At 46.1% G+C, this 20,740-nt stretch overlaps 2 protein-coding genes across 7 annotated transcripts in view; both read left to right on the top strand.

Annotated features, from left to right (window-relative positions):
• The window catches only part of dok4 (docking protein 4), a 63,841-nt gene extending 46,166 nt beyond the window's left edge, over positions 1 to 17,675 (top strand). For both annotated transcript variants that reach the window (XM_086287933.1, XM_086288022.1), the window contains 7 exons: positions 4,899 to 5,006; positions 8,032 to 8,146; positions 8,792 to 8,911; positions 9,704 to 9,893; positions 10,859 to 10,997; positions 11,604 to 11,721; positions 13,067 to 17,675. In XM_086287933.1, coding sequence (XP_086144059.1) covers positions 4,899 to 5,006; positions 8,032 to 8,146; positions 8,792 to 8,911; positions 9,704 to 9,893; positions 10,859 to 10,997; positions 11,604 to 11,721; positions 13,067 to 13,212 — 936 coding nt within the window. In that variant the 3' untranslated portion in view covers positions 13,213 to 17,675. The remainder of the gene's footprint in view (positions 1 to 4,898; positions 5,007 to 8,031; positions 8,147 to 8,791; positions 8,912 to 9,703; positions 9,894 to 10,858; positions 10,998 to 11,603; positions 11,722 to 13,066) is intronic.
• Positions 17,676 to 17,808: 133 nt separating this feature from the next.
• Positions 17,809 to 20,740, top strand: part of nadsyn1 (NAD synthetase 1) — a 9,748-nt gene continuing 6,816 nt past the window's right edge. For 2 of the 5 annotated variants that reach the window (XM_086287815.1, XM_086287798.1), the window contains exons 1-4: positions 17,813 to 18,033; positions 20,312 to 20,372; positions 20,448 to 20,564; positions 20,676 to 20,729. In XM_086287815.1, the coding sequence (XP_086143941.1) occupies positions 17,949 to 18,033; positions 20,312 to 20,372; positions 20,448 to 20,564; positions 20,676 to 20,729 (317 nt within the window). In that variant the 5' untranslated portion in view covers positions 17,813 to 17,948. Of the gene's footprint in view, positions 18,167 to 20,311; positions 20,373 to 20,447; positions 20,565 to 20,675; positions 20,730 to 20,740 lie in introns of all 5 variants that reach the window. The other 3 variants (XR_015128708.1, XM_086287806.1, XM_086287823.1) reach the window with 3 other exon arrangements.

Below are 20,740 nucleotides of genomic sequence, written 5' to 3'. Positions count from 1 at the left end.
AGATTTCTGCCGTAGACGAGTCTGTCCTCTGAGAACGCTCTAATCTTCTCCGTGACGCGCAGCACGTTTTTCAACCACCAGGAAACCAAACAGTAACCGACTAAATGTGTTTTCAGGCGATGCCCCACAGTCACTGCACCGGTCGATGCTCGCGCTGACCTTATTTTCTATCAGACCAAAGTCATCACCAGAAAGAGCTCGTGGTCCAGTACAGAACCAGTGCAGCTGTTAGCGTGGAGGTGTTGGGACGCAGAGGCCAGAAGCTTAATGAAGCAGGTGTGCTGAGATCTGATCAAACTGTAATGGTGCCTGTGGGGACGCTGGTTAGAGATGCAGGCGTTTCCTGAGACACAGCACATCGATCCTCTGTGTGTCCTGCTGGAGCTGAAAGGTTGCACTTGTTTGTGCCACTTTTAAACGCAGGGACAAAATGTCATTGGTTCGTATTGATTTCTAGAACGTCTGAGTTTGTTTTTAAAGCCTTATACCTCCAAGTCCCTCTGTCACAGGTAACATCAGAAGAAGGAAGAGCTCAGGGCTTCCTCGGAGTTGTGTCCATTAAACTGAGGCAGGTTTCCTTCATCAAGGGATTGATTTACAGAGTGTGTAACGAAACCTGAAGCGAGGGTCGTGTCTGCCTGAGAAACCGAGGGACGCCTCACACTCAGACCGGTCCTGAAGCATCATCCATTTGTGATCCTGTTAGTGCCATAATTTCCAGAATGGACGTTATCATGTGTGACTTCTAGAAGAAGAGTCGCCCCCTGGTGGACACGAGAGACGGTTCCTGCATGTCTGAGGCACACTGGACAAACATGCTGTGATCAGAAGTTTCCATCCACTCATCGTGGGCATGAATTTCAGGCTCATTTGGGGCTTTTAATGATTTCCTTAAACTCTTCTGTTTCCAGGAAGGACTGTCCAGCATGGGGTTGGATGATTTGCACAGGTTTGAAATCATTTTGGATTTTCTCTAATCCACCTGCAGTGCTTATACACCTGCACTAATATGTCCCTTAAATGTCTGTTAGCGCCTCAGTCAGACACTTTTAGAAGCCGTCAACAAGTGTTTGGCATAATTCTGGATATTTGAGCTTCTTGGCACAACTGGTCGACTTTATTTAAATTAGTTGGTTTTCTGGCATAGAAACAGCTTTAAGTGTCCACGAAGTTTCAGCGTAGGCTTGATGTCGGGGCTTTGGGGTCATTGTCCTGTGGGAGCGCCCGCCTGTGTCCGTGTTTCAAACATCGAACTATTGATTTGATAGGAAGCAGTCCTCCCTCTTTATTATTCTAACCACAGCCCCACACCGTCACGCTGCCTCCACCATGCGTGACGCAGTGTTCATAGGTTTAAACAGCTCACCTTCTTTGCAGACCATAATTCATCTTTCACATTACTTTATTTGTTTTTGTCTTAAATTCTTGCTGTTACTCAGCAGCTGTCGCCTCTCCAGGCCAACTAAATCCATCCAGAACCACACCAGTCCAGCTGATCGCTTTCACACCATCTTTGTAGTTTTCACAAAGCATCGAGCTGATTCAGGTTGCACACGGACGTCCTCCTTAAACGCTGCGATCCCAGGGAAACGCCGCGCCCGGTGTGTCTCTGCGTGTCAGATGCTGTTTCGTCATTGTTCATGACTGAAACCTGCATCTGAAACTGTTTTTCAATGACGTTACTGACTTTGTTGTGCTAACGCTGGATTGCACAGCTCAGCACTCACAGCTCTTTATGCAAACACCTCGTTCACACATTCATACAGGAGCTTCTTGCTATCGTCAGGAACAAGTGCACTGCAGACCAACCTGGGGTTAGTGTCTTGCCCAAGGGTACCTGACACGCAGACAGGAGCAGCCAGGGATCGAACCACCGACTTAGTAGATGACCGGCTCCTGAGCTGCAGGACCACAAACCTGGTTCATCTGAGCTTCTAGCTGAATGCTGATGTTACTCGTGCACAGTCACAGTCGCGCTGCACTGAGGTTTGCACTGTGAACACAGCCAAACGTCCTCTGCAGTGTTCGAGCACAGCGTCTAACGTTTAATAATGTTATTATTTTTGCTCCATTATTTCCTCCTGATTCCTCTGCTCGATATTTCATTTATGAGGCTTTAATAACTGGAAGTCACCACAGTGAAGTTATTACTGTGTGTGTGTCAAACAGCTGCAGTCCTGACGCTTCATCTTAAAATGCGCTTTAGATGCTTACAGTAGTTTTTGGTCTGAAAAGCGTGCACTTCATGTAATGCACACTGCAGACCTGGATGTGACTGAGCACTTATTAGCAGCTCTGTGTGTCTGTGCAGTCTGTGATAGCCGAGCTCTCTGAAGATGGTCACCAAAAACCCTGCAGTGGCTTAAACGCGTTTGTGGGTCACGTGACTCTGACTTGTGAGTCCGTCACAGGATCCGGTTCGGTCACTTTGCTCCTAGGAAGCGACTTCACAAACTATCTTGAGCGGATACGATCATTTCAACTCTGATCTGCTGCTAAAGCAGCCGGCTGTCATGCAGCACACCCATTTTCTGGCAGAGCTGTTGAAACCGGGCCTCTGCATCGTGTGGTTTCGGTCTGCAGCCGCTGCAGCTCAAGCGAAGGACAAATGTGTGATTTGAGAGAAAAACAGAGCAGCCGTGGATCCATTCAAAGTGTGCCAACGCAGCATTTCAAGGTTACGCTAACACCTCGGCTGCATAACATCATCATCTCCTCGTGCTTTCATCTGAGCGAGCCCCTCTGAGAATTACAGCAACTCCCAACAGCTCCGCACTCGTTTCATCTTTGAGGCTACAAGAAGGAAGCAATTAGCTCTCCTATCTTCCCCTTCCTCCCATCTCCCTCCTCCGTCTCCTCTCTTTAGCTTCACTTAGCACTCCTTACAGCTCCGTCTGCTGAGACCTGATTACTTCAGAGGACAGTGAAGGGAGAGATGAAGAGGAGGAGGCTGACGAATGATGGGGAGGGAGGATCCGTACAGATGGTGGCCATGAAAGCGCTGCAGATGTTCATTGAGTAAAAACAGAAACTAAAGTGGAGAAATGTTGAAAACTTATCAAAAACTACACGTTTAGTAGTTCAGCAGGTTTTCTGTTCGTTTGATTCTTTCAGTTCTTATTTTGTTGACAGTTTCAAAGCATTTAAATGATATAAGCTGACTTAATCCACCCGATATTTCCCCTTGTTTGTCTCATCAGGTCTCCAAGGATCTGTTTGGGCTGTAATTATTACCATCACTATTAGTTTTAGTTATTATTTTTTAGCCTGTTTGGCATACCCATGGTGGGAGAAGAACCACCAGTAACACTGTAAAATCTCCCAGTTTCTGTGCTGAGAAACAGCCCAGCCCGACCCTGAAGTGCTCACTGGAGGACAACATGAGCTTAACTGTCCTCCTCTGAGGCGAGAGCCGCTCTGATCAGCCTATCGTGTCTGGTTTCTTCAGGCATCAGAAAACGTCTCCTCGCTGTGAAAGTGTCGCCAGAGTCAAAGACTAAAGGCCAGCGTGTACTCGGGGTCAAAGTCGGGCTTAATGCTCTCCACGCAGATGGAGGTTAACCCTCTAAAGCCTGAACCTTGAAACTGGAGAGTTTATTGAAGCATCTGACAAATTTGTTTGAAAAACTAATTACATTTTAATTTCCATATATGCCTTTTATTTTGTATCAGTTTGTTACATCTGGCTTTAAGAAACCATCCACCTGTCGGTCAAATAGGCCACGCCCCTTTAATCCTTAATACAATTTAAACAGGTGAGTTTTAGAAACATCCTCCCTATGCAGGTGTTATGGAAGAGAAAGGATCCACAGATAGCAAACAGTTTGTGTATCAGGCTGCAAACATGGTTATTTCTGCCGTAAAGTTTTAACATGGGAGTCTATGGGGACTGACTCACTGCTGCCTCTGCTGGACGTTAGATGAACTGCAGCTCATCTTCATTCTTTCCCTGGATGTTGCTGCTTGGGTTGAAGTTCAGTCCATCAGCAATCGTCTCTCCTCAGAAAAGAATGAATTACTACCTGCTTTGGAAAACAGCATCTGCTGAACTTGATTACACAAGATGACCAAATCATTGTTATGGATCCATGTCTGGGTGATGCTGAGAGTTTATATCAGAGCTAATCTCACTCAGGTTTCCTTTTAGAGGTCACATATGTGAGGAGCTCCACACTTGTTCATTAAAGACCAGCTCCTGGCTTTAGCCCAAATAATTACAGTTACATTACAACATGTGAATTTTGATTTTATGTATTGTAGAGCCTGTAAAATAAATAGGCCCAAGTGTGAAAGCTACACAACATGAGGTGGATCGTTTAGTTAGACTTGTTACTGTTACTGTAGTTCCTGCACAAAGTTTTCACCAGAAATTTAAACCTAATTTTCACGATTTATTAACGACACTCACCATCATTCCAGAGTGTAGCAACCAACCAGCTGTGTTGAACATGGTGTCAGTTGCTACTGACAACAAGAACTAAAGCTGTTTCAACACAATGGGCTGAACCATTTTTTAATGCGGGTGCGGGGGGGGGGAGGTAGGTAATGCACTATGTCGAGTTTTAGAATGTAATTATTTTAATCAACTTCAATGGTAATTATAACTAGGCTCAAAGTGTTAATACTTATATGCATATTGTCATATGCAAAACTAGGGTGGCAAGAGAACATGCCACCCCAGTAGATCCGCCCCTGAGGACAGAGATTTGCAGAGAGAACACGAGACGAAGCTTCGCTCTGTATCCACGTCCTGCACTGACTTTATGCTCCACCAGGGGCAAGAATGTACATTATGTTGATATGAGGTTATGATGATATAAAATGAATGTCATTGTGTGTGTGTGTGTGTGTGTGTGTGTGTGTGTGTGTGTGTGTGTGTGTGTGTGTGTGTGCTTCAGATCTATCGGCGTTGCTGGCTGGTGTTCAAGAAATCTTCCAGCAAAGGACCTCGTCGTCTGGAGAAATACCCCGACGAGAAGGCTGCTTACATCAGAGCATGTCCTAAAGTAAGTGTGTGTGTGTGTGTGTGCTCTTTAGAGCTGACACACTTACTGACTAGGGCTGAACGATTATGGAAAATAATCTAATTGCGATTTTTTGCCCCAATATTGCGATTGCGATGCGATATGCGATTATTTTTTAAGGTCTTTGTCTTCTGTATTATTAAACAAAGACAAGCAATACATCATATAGTATGGCCAATACTATATTACATTAATTTTAAACTGTTCTTTCCTGGAAGACAGACCTCTGTTATGATGACATGAGGTGATGCATGAATTGATGACTGACATTTTTATTTAACTTCTTCAATCACAACAGTATATTTGAACATACACAATAGTTTATTTTTAGCTTACAAACATCTGAGCATAAAGTGCTGACAAGGAACCCTGGTGTAAACATTAAAATGAAAGTCAGTACAATGTGCAGATTGCAGAAATATACATAAACAAAATCAGTGGCTTTACCACACTCAGTTTTTCGACATCTGTGAACTACTAGACAGTCATTCAATTAAAAAATAATATTAAATAAATAAAACTAATAAATAAAAAATACACACATCTTACTGATCTCTGCAGTCAGTAACATTACACATAAAGTGCAAACATAATAGCAATTGTATAAACACACACACAAACACGCCTTTAAAGTTTAAAGGCGTGAAATTGGACGGTCTAGTTCTGATTAGCGTCACCGCTGTCTCGGTGGAGTTTAATAAACTCGGCCGTCTGCTTCTTGCTATCTAAAATATAACCAGACACTGGTGTAAATTCTCGACTGTCTCATACTTCTGTTTAATAAGTTTTCTGTTTGACGTTTAGTCAGCTGTGTGAAAACCAAGGAGGAACCCACCCGGGGGATTAATAAAGTTTTATTTTATCTAATCTAATAACTTTAATCTCAGCCAAACCGATTTACTCACGAACAAACAAAACACTGAAAAAAGCCCAACAATAACATTTTTAGGTTGTCTAAGTGACTTATATATCACGTTTAACCCGAGCAGCGAAACTCCGCGGTGATCTGAAAATGATGTGCCGGGAGTTGTGCCGTTCTCGGCCGCATCAGTAACCCTCGAGCTCCCGGCTAGCTGTCGAGCTGGTGGGTAGCAGACGCCTCTGAAAACGTCGAAGCACTTTTGCAAATATGGGATATCTTGATAAACCGAGCAGATATTTGATGTTTACACAACTACTTTCTCGCCTGAAAATATGTTAAAAGTTTATTTTGTGACCCAGAAAGATTAGTATGAGTAATTTTAAAACTTAGTAGCGGCCGCCATTGCTGGAAACTGGAGTTTGGCTGGGCCGCGCTATGAATTCTGGGATATGGTAGTAATTTGGACAGCCTTATAATCGCAGTATAATCGCAGCCTTTGCGGTTAGAAAATTGCACTTGATCATGTCGCGATATTATCGCAAATGCGATATATCGTTCAGCCCTATTACTGACAGAGATGAAAGCCTGTACAGAGCTCAGCGTGAGGCGGCCGTTTCTTCTTCTTCTCTTTAAAACTCAGCAAGCTTTCGTTCTTCATCATGATCAGCAGCATTACTTCTCCTTCAGATGACCGTCCTGGCTGCCTTCACACTCCTTCACTGAGCATCCTTCAGCTTGTGAACTTGCTCTTTGTTCTTTCTCACAAAGCTCTAAAGAATCGACTGTAATCCAATCACAGCTGAGATGTTGAGGTGGACGGGACGACTCCAGCTGCAAAGAATCAGACACTTTGAGGAATATTTGGCTCAGCTTTGATGTACACTCCCACTCTAAGGTGTGGACACACCTTCTCGTTTAATGGTTTTTCTTTATTTTCATGACTGTTTACATTGTAGATTCTGACTGAAGGCATCAACACTATGAATGAACACACGTGGAATCATGTAGTAAACAAAACAGTGTGAAATAACTCAAAACACGTTTTCTATTTTAGATTCTTCGTAATATCCGCCCTCTGCTTTGATTCCTGCTTCGCTCACTCTTGGCCTTCTCTCCATGAGCTTCATGAGGTCGTCTCCTGAAATGGTTTCCAACAGTCTTGAAGGAGTTCAGAGATGCTGAGCACTTGTTGGTCCTTTGCCTTCACTCTGCACTCCATCTCATCCCAAACCATCTCCACTGGGTTCAGGTCAGGTGACTGTGGAGGCCAGGCCTCCATCGCTCTCCTTCTTGGTCACAGAGCTCTCACACAGGCTGGAGGTGTGTTTGGGGTCATTGTGCTGTCCTGGCGTGTCGCTGCAGGATGCTGTGGTAGCCATGCTGGGTCAGTGTGCCTTCAGTTTTGAATAAATCCCCAACAGTGTCACCAGCAAAGCCCCTCCACACCATCACACCTCCTCCTCCATGCTTCACAGTGGGAACCATGCATGTAGAGACCATCGTTCACCTTTTCTGCATCACACAAAGACACAGCGAGTGGAACCAAAGATCTCAGATGTGGACCCATCAGACCAAAGCACAGATGGTCTAATGTCCATCCTTGTGTTTCTCAGATCAAACAAATCTCTTCTTGTTGCTTTTCCTCAGTCGTGGTTTCTCAGCAGCTGTTTGACCATAAAGGCCTGATTCACACAGTCTCCTCTGAACATGTAGAGATGTGTCTGCTGCTGGAGCTCTGTGTGGCATCCATCTGGGCTCTGATCTGAGCTGCTGTTAATGTGTGATTTCTGAGGCTGGCGACTCGGATGAATGCATCCTCAGCAGCAGAGGGACTCTGGCTCTTCCTATCCTGGGGCGTCCTCATGTCAGACAGTTTCATCGTAGCACTTGATGGTTTTTGTGACTGCACTTGGGGACACATTCAAAGTTTTAGCAGTTTCCCAGACTGACTGATTTATAAACACAAAGTAGAAAACCTGACCTGGATTAAATTAGACTGATCACCTAATTAGCCAGTGATATGTAGCCTGACAGGCCCTGCCAGCAGGTGGCGCCTCGGCTCCCGGTCGACGTTAGAGGTCACAGTGTCTCTGCGTGGTGTTTAATCAGCCCTGTTTTCCACTTTATCTCCAACTTGCTGTTTAGGTGACAGAGATCAGCAATGTGAAGAACATCACACGACTGCCACGTGACACCAAGCGACAGGCGGTGGCCATTGTGTTCACAGACGACACCTCACGCACCTTCACCTGTGAATCAGGTAACATGTCTGCCTCGACCTGTTTGGGGGGGGATAGAGAAGGCACAATGGAAGAGCTAATGGTGATATATAATGATGTGTAATGTATGAGGAAGAGCAGTGCCCAGTGCATCATGGGAAACCCCCGGCAGCCTACGTCTATTGCAGCATAACTAAGGGAGGATTCAGGGTCACCTGGTCCAGCCCTAACTATATGCTTTAGCAAAAAGGAAAGTTTGAAGCCTAATCTTGAAAGTAGAGATAGTGTCTGTCTCCTGAATCCAAACTGGAAGCTGGTTCCACAGAAGAGGGGCCTGAAAACTGAAGGCTCTGCCTCCCATTCTACTTTTAAATACTCTAGGAACAACAAGTAGGCCTGCAGAGCGAGAGCCAAGTGCTCTAATAGGGTGATATGGTACTACAAGGTCATTACGAGTTCCCAAAAATGTTCAGACTTGATGCGTGCCAATTCAAGAGGAGCTCATACGTTTAAACATTTAAAATCTGCGTTCTACTGTGGATAAAATAAATAAATATAGATTTATGTGATTTTGAGAGTTCCAACTTTTTGAGTTGAGTTTGTTTGTGAGGAGCAGGATTTTAAATCCTCGGTGAGGTGAAGCCAGTACATGTTTGTAGTCCCCGACAGCTCTCTCTCTCTCTCAGAGCTGGAGGCTGAGGATTGGTTCAAGACGCTGTCGATCGAGTGTTTGGGGATGCGACTTAATGACATCAGCATGGGCGAGCCAGACCTGCTGGCTGCTGGAGTGCAGTGTGAACACACAGGTACAGCACACACACACTGTAACTATGACCATTTTATCAGTCCGAGCTGAAGATGTGCAGATGTTCATGGCAGTGAGACAGGATCAGAAATGAGTCCATCAGAGGGACAGCTGAGAGTCAGAGGCTGAGAGGGTCTGAGCGTGTGCAGAGGAGGGAGGGTGGAGGATAAAGATGGAGCTGCCAGGCAGGAGCAGAAGAGGAAGAGCTCAGAGGAGGTTCATGGATGTAGTGAAGGAGGACGTGCAGAGGGTTGGTGTGACAGGAGGATGCTGGGACAGGAGGAGGTGGGGGCGTGTTGATCAGTTTTTGAATGTATGGTATTTTTACCCGTGATGTTTCTTTTGGGTTCTTTTCCTTTGATCGAGGCTGCTGATGTAAATCTGCTCTTAATGACTCGTTAAATCACGGTTGACTCGCTGCACCATCGTGTGGCACGACGTGGTATTACATGAAAGTCCAGCCCAGCACAAAGACGTTTTCAGTTCACTGTGAAACATTTCAAACTAAAACCAGGAAGTGACGCTGAAAGCTCCTCCAACTGTGAACCTATTATTGTTTATTGTTGCTTATTTTTATGTCAGATTTCATAAACCTTGCAGTGCTCTTTGCACACAGTTATGAAAACTTTAGAGGCTGCGTCTGTTATGAAACAATGATTAACTTTAACTTTATTCATCCTCCAGCTGCAAAAAAACAGTTCACTGTTAATCGGTGTTTACTGTGAGGACCTGAGCATGAACACAGATTTTACTTAACATTTGGGCGGAGTCTGACCGTCCTCTGTCTCCTCAGAGCGCTTCAACGTCTTCCTCCTCCCCTGCCCCAACCTGGACATCTACGGCGAGTGCATGATGCAGATCACCCACGAGAACATCTACCTGTGGGACATCCACAACCCTCGCACCAAGCTGGTCACCTGGCCGCTCTGCTCGCTGCGGCGCTACGGACGCGACGCCACCCGCTTCACCTTCGAGGCTGGACGGTGAGACTTCGTGGTGGTCGGGGAGGGGGGGTGGTCTGTCCTCAGATAAACACAGGTGACATCCATCACAGGTTAGAGAGCGCCATCCTTTGTTAGCAAGGTGACTTTGAGATGAAGTGCTTATCTGAACTCACATACTGTCAGTCCAAGGATACCACACACACACACACACACACACACACACACACACACACACACACACTCACACACACACAGACACTCACACACACACTCACACACACACAGACACTCACACACACACTCACACACACACAGACACTCACACACACACACACGCAGGGCGCTGCATTGGGCTGAGCCTCGTGAGGAGATTGAATAGATTAGTTGATGAATCGATGCTGGGACAGACCTCCTTATCTGCTCTTCTTTGATAGAACCTGACCAGCTATGATTGGGTCAGCATGCAGATAATGCTGTGTGTGTGTGTGTGTGTGTGTGTGTGTGTGTGTGTCTGCGCTTAAACTCAAATCTGATTGGAGAAGATGCACATCGATCGATTATCAGAAAAGCGCCATCAGTCAGTGAGTGCGAGTATAAAGGGGCTGAGCCTGGAGTGGACGTTGGAGGAGCTGCTCAGGATGCTGCTTTGCGTCACACACTTTATTTTTCTAATTTGGCCAAACGTGATTACAGGCTGAACAACAAGTGCGTCCGACACTCTGCTCCTCCAGCAGCAAAAAAAACCTTTAACTACACAAAGACGGCAGGAAGAACCAGGCCAGAGATGAAACTGCAGATCACTTTCACATTTGTCGTCTTGTTAACAACAAACGGGTAAATCCCTAATTTGGTGACGTAGTTCTGGAGGATGAGCAGTGCTTTACTTCCCTCATCTCAACCTTTATCTTCTCTGGAGTGACTCAGAGAAAACTGAGCAGTAGGTAGGATTCAGACGACCGCGAGATAACACCGCCGTTTTCACGCTGAGCTGCTGTCATGTGCAGGATGTGTGACAGCGGCGAGGGACTCTACACCTTCCAGACCAGAGAGGGGGAGCAGATCTACCAGAGGGTCCACTCGTCCACGCTAGCCATCGCTGAGCAGCACAAGAAGGTCCTGCTGGAGATGGAGAAGAACAGCAGGGTGAGGCGTGACCTTTCCTTTCTGATGATTTCAGCAGACTCGGGTTCAAATTCAACCTTTATTCAAACCCTGTGTGATTACAGCAGCGCACAGCCACAGACTGTATATAAATGATGGAAGTAGCAGGTCAGAAAACATCCAGAAGGGGGCGACTTCCCCGTTTCAAAGAGCATCTTAATTTAAACAAAGCACCATTAAGTGTTAATAAATGCATAAAAAATGTGTTCGTCTCAACAAAGTTTAGAAAAGGTCAAAATAAACTTCCTGTAACGCTGTAACAAACAATTATAATAAATCAAGGCTATGAAATTTCACTTTTGTGCTTCACATTCACATTTTATTCAGTTTATTTGGTAAATAAACAGAAAAGCAGTAAATAAAAATCTCACAGAGATAAATGCAGACCTGCCTTGCTCAGAGGCTCAGAGCCAGCAGAAGAGAACATGGGATTACATCATGTGGTTAAAAACGGGCTGGTCGTACCCGTGGCGTCTTCCTGCTGGGACGCTTTCACAATAAAATGAACTTGATTCTTTGACTGCGTGTGAGCCGTGCTACTTCCTGCGCTTATTGTCTCAATTCCTGATGTTGTGTTTTTTATCCCAGCTGCTGTCGAAGGGCTCAGAGTCTGGCTCGTACCCCTGCACCCCCACCGCCATCCTGCCCCGATCCGCCTACTGGCACCACATCACTGGAAACCAGACCGGCATGGATCCCGGCAGCGGTACGCCGCACGCCAACCCTTACATAACATTTACACGAGATTTATACAGGATTGAACTCTTGATGATGTCAGAAGTTCAAAAGCTCCTCCCATAAACTCAAGAACCAAACCTGATTGTTGTCTTCATGGTCGCCTCCTTAAAGCTCTGCACTCGTAGGAAGTCCCGCTCTGATGACCTCCATGCTCCATCTCCGTGTTTACTTTACTTTTTTCATTCTCTTCACCTCCTTTCTCACCTCCTTTCTCACCTCCTTTCTCACCTCCTTTGTCCTTCACCCCTGCTGGAGTGAAGGACAAAGGAGGCAGAGGGTCGTTCAGTACAGATGGACTCAGTGTTGTTTTTAAAAAACAACTCAAAACTCACCTTTTTAAAACTGCTTTTGGTTCATTCTTGCTTGTTTTATATTGTCTGTGTGACCTTTTTATGACTCTCTATCTTATGTGCAGCCCTTTGTGACTCTGTCTAGAAAGGTGCCATATAAATAAAATTGTCTTTATTTATTTTATTGACAGATCGTCAAAAAAGACAAAGACAGAAACACATGAGTGACGAGTCGTGTCCAAATACAGAGACGTTACCAGTTTATGCTTCATAAGAACATCTGTAGAGTCACACATGCAACATAAAGTATCCAGGCAGATATTTCTGTCTTTGCAACTTCAAATAAACATTATTCATAAACTCTTAATATATTCAAACATCATGTTTTGGTGAAGCTGTTCCTCACCTGCTGCTTTTCTCTACGTTTCATTCGTCACTCCACGATGTCCCAAAACAAGAGAAACTCCTGAGTAATCGAGTATTTGCTTCTCGGTGCGCTGTGACCTGAAAACATTGTTTGGAGAGTAAACATCAGAAACGTGCAGATGTAAAGAGTCCGATGTTAGAGGAGCTGCGCAGAGACCCGACAGACAAATTCAGCTTTGGTTTCAGAGTTTTTGGTGGATTGTGTTTTTGTCGTGTCGCGACGCCGACGCTTTACACACACGTGTTGAGGAGATCGATGATAGGTTTATAGCATGAACTTATTCGCTGGAACGTTAAGGACAATTTGCTGCACAGCAAACAGACACGTTTATCCTACCACAGAACAATAAGAGAAGCTACGAGCTCTCCCGCGCTCCGGGTGTGGATGCCAGAACACGCTGCACGCTTTGCAGACTGCTGAACATCACACATCCTATCACTACACTATCGATTATACACCTCTGAGCACATATGGTTAAATATTTCCTGATACAAATGACAATAATAAAATCTAAACCCATCAATCGATATCAGAGTCAAGTAGCATCAAGGCTCCGCCTACCTCAGGTAACAGGTGTGTTTCTGCTCCGTCTGCAGGTGACGCCGCGGAAGACGAGCTGCTGTCCACCCGCCTGCCTCCCGACCGCCACGCGACGCTGCCCCTGGCAAACACACACACGCAGTCTCAGCCACACATACACACACACTCCCCGACACACTACCCCACCTTCCCCGGACAGTGACACACACACTCACACAGGTGCATGTGGACTTTGAAGACACACACAGGACCCACATGCATGCAGACACACACACTGGACACTCCCTCCTTATATCTGACAGCCCAACATCACACCTCACAGGATGGAGGGACGCTAACAGCACGCCGTCCCGAGAGCGCACTTCCTGCGGCTGCATCCTGCTGTGTGGCGTGAGGACTGAAAGCTCTCAGCTTCAAACCAGAGACAGAGTGAAGATTGTACGGACGTTTTTATACTGAATTTCTACCGCAGCTTCCTTTTGAAATCACAACAATAAAGAGGAAATGAGCGGCAGCCTGACACGCACACGTGGACCGACGCAGGCCTGTTCGCGTCCTGCTGCTCGCTCAGCTGCTTCCTCCTCCTCACACCAAACATCAGTCTGCCGTCACCTGTGTGAAGATGTGTTTTGATCTTTATTTGACCCGCCCACAGTCACACGCCAGCGTGGCTACTAGAATAAGCAAGAATTCAGTTATTAACTGACAGAATTTATTTACACCTCAGAAAATTAATTTGTAATTGTTCGATTTGCTTGTTAGGTCTGACGCCTTTAACCGTTTCCAGGTCCGAATCCTCTTCAGTCCTAAAATCAGGGAAACTGAGGAACAGCTGAGGGTGGAAAACAGTCCAATAAAACATCTGTGCAGCTGTTCGCTCAGCTGTGACGATAAAGTTTAATCAAAAGGAGGATTTATGAGGTGAGCAGGAAGAAAGCTCGCTCTCTGGCTGAAGGATTTAAAAAAGACTACAAAAGCACAGTTCATGTCATAGACTGTATATAAAGGATGGATGTAGCTGCCCAGATGTGACCCTGATGGGATATGATGTCACCGCAGTGAAACGTGGACCAGCAGCTGAGAGCTAAACGTCAGCGCTGATGCCACTTTTTAGCTCTGTCCATCTTTCTTTACAGTCTGCACAGCGAGTTTACGCGTCGGGCTCTCTGCAGCGCCGACCGAGCTCGGTCACTCAGACGTCTCGGGCTGGTTTGGATCTCTCGATGATCCCGAGCTCACTCTGAAGTCAGACGCTGAGTTTTTAAACGTGTGAGCTGATCAACAGCTGCACAGGACCTGGAAGAAGTTCTCTGAGGTCATCTCTTAACAAGCAGATCATCTTTAGGCTTAAAGTAAAAGAAGTCAACGCCACGAATGTCATCATATAGAAACCTTAGGCTGCTTTAAAGCATATTCAGGCCCACGTGGTTGCATTACTGTGGCTCCCTGCACAGCTTAGGTTGTTTTTTTATAGTGACAAAACTATGAAACGCCAACATTTGGTCAAATTTCCCGTTTTTATGGATGTGGGAGGATTGAAGCGATGTATGATCCTGCTGCTCGGTGCCTTAACAGCACCACGAGGACTGTGAAGACACGCGTGTGAAGAACACATTTATCACATGTGGATGAATGCCTTTGATTTCACTGGTAGACGTGACTCCGCAGCTCCAGGATCTGCTCACCGAGCCCTGGCTGCGGCGTTTCTTATCGAGTGATTCCTGAGCTCTCCGGGATGTGTCTTATTGCACCTTGGTCTTTTTACACACCCCTGTTCTCATCATCCACGGGTTTTAGGGACATTTGCCTGTCAGTAACTGATGTTCACTGTCCTTACATTTCATTGTTCACTTGTCACTTTTCCCTCTGACAGATGGAAACTCTCAGCCTCTCTGCACGGGTAGAGTTCGTCAGTTTGAGCCTCACATTTGTGTTTCTTCTGGTCCGTAACCATGTGTGAAGAACTGGTACCTCCAAATCTGAGGCCACGGTTCTGAGCAGGAAACAGGTGGAGTCCCTCCGTACGGGTCAGGGAGGTATAGCTCCGCCCAGTTCTTTAAGAGCGCTTGGGCTGTTGTTCACGGCAGATCACAATACGGATCTGAAGTGTGTGGATGCCGTCGGTCTTACCCTCACCTTTGACCCTGAGCCGTGTTGTAGATACTGTGAGGCTCCTCTGAAGGAGGAGCTCAGTCTTTCAGGAGGAGGTCAGAGTGTAGCGTCCTTCACACTGGAAGGAGGCAGTGTGAGGTGTTTGGGAGGAGGCCAGACTCAGGACACAGTTTGTGTCTCTGAGCTGGCCTCGTGCTTCCCCAGAAGAGCTGCACCAGTTTCAGCCTGATGGACTGCTGCCTCCAGATAAGCTGTGGAAAATGGATTTGTGGGTGTAAAATAGCAAAATGTGTTCAAACACTGACACGAGTAGAAGTGGAAATAACACAGGTTAGGTTTCACTTCTGCCCTGAGGTCACACCAGAGGCTTCACTGGGTCCCTGAGGTAGTCTGCGATATGACAATAGAGAAACCCTGAAGCTGCAGCAGTGCTGGCATCAGCAGACAGATAGCAGCACAGTTAATCACACACGGCCCGTTTTTCTGCTTCCATTGAGTCCGAATAGTCCAGGTGGTCAGGACGTTCTGTTGGATAGCACAGCCATCGTTTCTGTCATCAGTAATATGAGCAACGACCAGCCGGGAGCACGGCTCAGACGCACCACAGGGCGCTCCATTTGGAAACTAAAGTTCTTCAAACTTATGTGGAGGAGCTCAGAGCGATGCCTGAACGGGCGACGCTGGTTCTGGATTGGTTATTGATCGTTATCGATGGCGTCAGAGGAGAATGGCAGGTGCTGCCTTTGCCTTCTCTCACACTGAGCTGTACAGGTGAGGTGGAGGTGGGGAAATACCAGGACAGCAGATGCACGTCGAGGTTTTTCCACCGTGGGCTCCGATCAGCTTTCAGCCGCTGCCTTTTGACTCCGCCCTCGTCTTTTTTCAGACTCGTTTTCCGCGTCGTACCCGGACTGTGACGAAGCTGGATTCCTCCTCTGTCACCATCATTAGCTGTTCTTCCATCACTGAAACATGACAGGGCTACGAATTCCATCTGTCCCCCACATGATGGAAGCTGTGTACATATCTGCTATTTATTTCATGTGCATTTGAGTGTGTGTGTGTGTGTGTGTGTGTGTGTGTGTGTGTGTGTGTGTGTGTGTGTGTGTGTGTGAGTGTGTGTGTGTGTGTGTGTGTGTGTGTGTGTGTGTGTGTGTGTGTGTGTGCGTGCGTGTGTGTGTGTGTGTGAGATTACTGGAACATGTGTTCATATAAAATACACACACACTCTCTGTTGGACCTTGTGATGTAGAAGAAGCTGCTCCACCTTGTCAGCGTGGATCTTCATGAACCAGAAGAAAGCGTGCATCCGTCCGTTCGCTCATACACGTTCACACCTGTGCCGCGCTGCAGTTCATCTTTGTAGCAGGAGGAATCGTGCAGAGGGGTGTTTCATAAAGAAGGAGCAGGACAGGCCAGACTTAAAGCTTCATGTTTGTCGAAGAATAAACGAAAACTTTGACCCTGAAAAGATCTCTGCTTTGAGGGCCGCGTCTCATGGTAGCACAGGAATGTCGTGTCACATTATCGTGCCAAATCCGGCGTATTGGGCTGATTCCAGCCTGTTTGTTTGGTTTCCTGCTGAGACTCGAGTCTTTATGAAACCCCCTTCTGGCCTCACACACCTAAGTGCTCGGTGGAAGCGCTGAGTGATGGACGAGGCTGGGAAGCGAGACGGGAAGCGACGGCTTCCCTGCAGCAGTCGTAGTGTGTCTGTGATTGTAGTGTCATCTCCGGCCGTGACCGCCCCTCAGCTTTGTAACCGATGACAATAAATGCCGTTTCCACCTGCTCACACTGTCCACACAAAGTGCATGTTTTAGAGAAAATAAAGTTCATTGTTACTGAAGGATGCGGCTCCCTGCTGTGATGTCAGTCCTTAAATTTTGTTTTACCTCTTATTTTATTATTTTATTACATTTTGAAGCTGCTTGTAAAATATTCAATATTAAGTTTTTTGTGTATCAGATGATTTAACGATGAAAGATCTGACAGTTGTAGGTAGAAACCCAGTGATGGTGGTGCGAGGGAAGAATGAAATGAAAGGTTGAGCTCACAGCACAGAGGATCTGCCTCCTCCCAGATATCTGTGGGTTTTGGTTTTTTGCATATCTGTCACGTTTATGTGTTTCAGGTCATCAAATGTTCAAATTAGACAAAATGATGCCAGTGATGACAAGATGCAGCTCTTCACGATGGTTTCTTTTATTAAAAGAAAGAAAGCTTTCCAAACCTGCAGTGTATAAAAAGTGAAGCTAACTAACAACCCTCCAGCCTTGGCAGCCTTCAGTGAGTCTTTCACATGGATGGAGGAATTTCACTCGGACACTCGTGACACATTCACACTGGACTTGCTTGCTGGTGTGTTTGGGATCATCCTGCTTAAGCAGAGTGCTTCCTCGTGGCTCCATCAGCTACACCAAGTCTATAAAGCTCAAACTAAGAAATCAGGACGGGGCAAATGTTTCGTCACAGGTTCAACTCCAGCTGATTTCTGCTACTGATCCAGGAGCTCACATATGTGAATCTTTTCCAGTTTATCCTCTAAAAATGAAGCGTCGCAGGACAAATGGTATAAATGTGTCTTTGTTTTTGGATCATTTTGTGAACTCAGAGGCTTTTTCCCTGCCTGCGCCCACCCTCTGCCGTCGGTGTGAGTCTGTGAGGATCCAGCAGGGTGCAGCAGCGCTCACGGGCTCAGTGAAGGCAGCGGGGGAAGAAGAGGCGGCAGGAAGCGCTCACACAGCCGCTGACCTGCAGCTCCGCTCTCACCTGAACCTTTCTGTCCTCGATCACCTGCGCCGTGTGACCACGTGACCCGCCGACATGGGCCGGAAGGTGACCGTGGCTACCTGCTGTCTGAACCAGTGGGCTCTGGACTTTGAAGGCAACTGTGAGCGGATCCTGAGGAGTGAGTGAGACCGCAGCGCGAGCTCAGGCTGTGGCCCAGCCAATCACGGCCACGAACAACTCTGCATTTCATAAAACGTATGACGCGTTATCCCCGTGCGCCGTCACAGGGTGCGTGGGTCTGCTGCCACTCGGTAATAATAAAACGTTCAGCTCGCTTTATTTCGATTCAGTCTGTGGGAGGAGAGTCACCCACGCTCACTGCACATTTCAGCAAACACGCATCAGCAACATGAATCAGTAATAACTAGAGATGGCACGATACCACTTTTTTATGTCCGATACCGATATCATAAATTTGGATATCTGCCGATACCGATATGAATCCGATATAGTGTTTTTAATCAACAAAACTGTTTTTTAAATATCTTGCTGCATTTTGTATAAGTTCATACTCAAGTTTAAAACAACAACTACACTAAAGCTATTCTGTTATACCTGTATACAAAAAAAATATTTCATAGTTCAGCAATACTGATCAATCTAATAAACTTAAACCTACACCATCCTCCCTATTCTGGTATTTTAAAGAGTACTTAGCATAAATATTAAGCAACCTAACTAATAGGGTTCCAACTCCCAGCAACAACAAAAATAAATAAATAAAAAATAGGGAACCACCCCTCACGCTCCACCTCATGATGCTTAATCGACGTAATCAACCTTAATTTGATGCAGTGTGAAAAAAAAATGCACAGAAATCAATTATTTTTCAAGAAATATTAAATAGATTCAACATCTTTCTTCAACAAAATTGCAGACTTCACAAAGGAAAAAGTACTATAGCTTACTAGGGTATATTAGACTTAATAGTCACTATATACAGTAATTGACTTCTATTCATTTTACATCAAATTAAAACTTTGGGTGTCAGATAATTATTTATTAAAAGCTAGACATTTTAAATGAGAATAAGAAAGAAAAGTATGTCTTTGTGCCCCCTTTTCCCTGTTAATGCCCTATCGGCCCCCCTGGCTAAACTTTGCTAGATCCGCCCCTGCACAGTTACCAGCGTCAGCTACGTAGAAAAAGATCCTCGAGTAGAAAGTAATATTAAATACATTCTAACAACAGCTGATCAAGCTTAAACGTGCTGCTGTTGTTCAGCCGCTGGTTTCCTCTTTCTGGTGCAAAGTGGGCCAAAAACAAACTAGAGACACGGACTCGCGACAGAAAAGCCGATCAGCTGATCATTAAGCAGTTTCATGATTGAAGTAGCAGCAGGAGAGGCAGTCGCTCCATATATCGCTTGTTAAGCTTAACGCAGGAATGCTTTACAAACATTCAGAGATGGACTTACACACTTGCTTTACTTCTCTCGGGGATAACTTTGTCGGAGATGAAATGCCGGGTTGCTAGCGAAGCTCCACATGCTATCCAGACCACCGACAGGTCCCGCATGCCACAGCCGCTCTATCACGTGATGCATACTGCTCCGAGTGCTAACGTTCTGAGGTGAGTTACGGCGTGTTGCAAGTTTTGTGAGGTGCTTTCGTGATATTTAATGGATCGGATTACATTTTTTATTTTTCTCCGATATCCGATCCAGTAATTTAGGTCAGTATCGGACCGATACCGATACGTAATATCGGATCGGTCCATCTCTAGTAATAACAAAGAATCCACACGGCATCATAGCAAAACTACGAGGTGTGTGTGTGTGCATGTCTGTCTGTGTGTGTCTGTCTGTGTGCGTGTGTGTGTCCAAACCAGGACACTGATGAAAAATCAAACCATCGTAGTTTTGTCAGAAAGATCTTTAAAGGACTCGACCTGAAACCACGTCACCTGAAGTCAAAGGTCATGTCTTTCACAGTGGACCCTCCACTGTGAAAGAAACCCAGACATTTCTGTACGAGTTGATGGAAAAACAGGAAAACACAGCTAAAAGTTCCAAATCTCCTTTACAGTTTCTAAACTTGTTTATTGGGCCAGATTTGAGTTTCAGCCAGGCCGATCCCGGCCCCTGGGCCTTATGTTTGATACCTCTCTCCTAGCTGCGTGGAGGATCTGACCCGGGTGAAGGGTTGTCGGAGTGTCCTGAGTGTGTGTGGACACAGGCACACACTGACCAGCTGTGGCTGCTCTGACTAACAGTGGCTGAGTCGTCTGCACACTGTGGGTTGCTGGAGGTGGACGAGTCACATGACACGAGCTCGCGATAAGAAAATAAATAAAGCTCATGTTAAATTATTAGTTCTGTCACAGGCTGATTATCAGAGTTATCTGTGATCTCAGGCAGGTGTGTGTGATACTGCAGTTCTCCCGTCTGCCTGCAGGTATCGAGGAAGCCAAAGCTCACGGAGCCAAGTACAGGCTGGGTCCAGAGCTGGAGATCTGGTACGATTCTTTTACGTCCTTATTAAACTCACGCGTCATCTGTTGGTCCAACTCTTCTTCTCTGCTTTGTTTCAGCGGCTACGGCTGCGCAGACCACTTCTATGAGTCGGACACGCTGCTGCACAGCTTCCAGGTCCTCAGGAATCTTCTGGAGTCTCCCGTCACTCAGGACATCATCTGTGACGTGGGGATGTGAGTGTTCAGAGTGCAGCGCGAGGCTTTGGCTCCACCTGCTGGACGTGATGTGGCGTGCACCTGTAACGTCTCCTCTCCTGCAGCTCTGACTGTTTCTTGTCCTTTCAGGCCCATCATGCATCACAACGTGCGCTACAACTGCCGCGTCCTGTTCCTCAACAGGTACATCAGCA

The sequence above is a fragment of the Aulonocara sp. 'chitande type north' Nkhata Bay genome, linkage group LG1 (assembly GCF_057382095.1).
Source record: "Aulonocara sp. 'chitande type north' Nkhata Bay isolate Kocher_YH1m ecotype deep benthic linkage group LG1, A_spYH_male_GT1.1, whole genome shotgun sequence".
In the NCBI taxonomy this organism is placed as follows: domain Eukaryota; kingdom Metazoa; phylum Chordata; class Actinopteri; order Cichliformes; family Cichlidae; genus Aulonocara; species Aulonocara sp. 'chitande type north' Nkhata Bay.
This window is presented reverse-complemented; position numbering and strand designations above follow the sequence as displayed.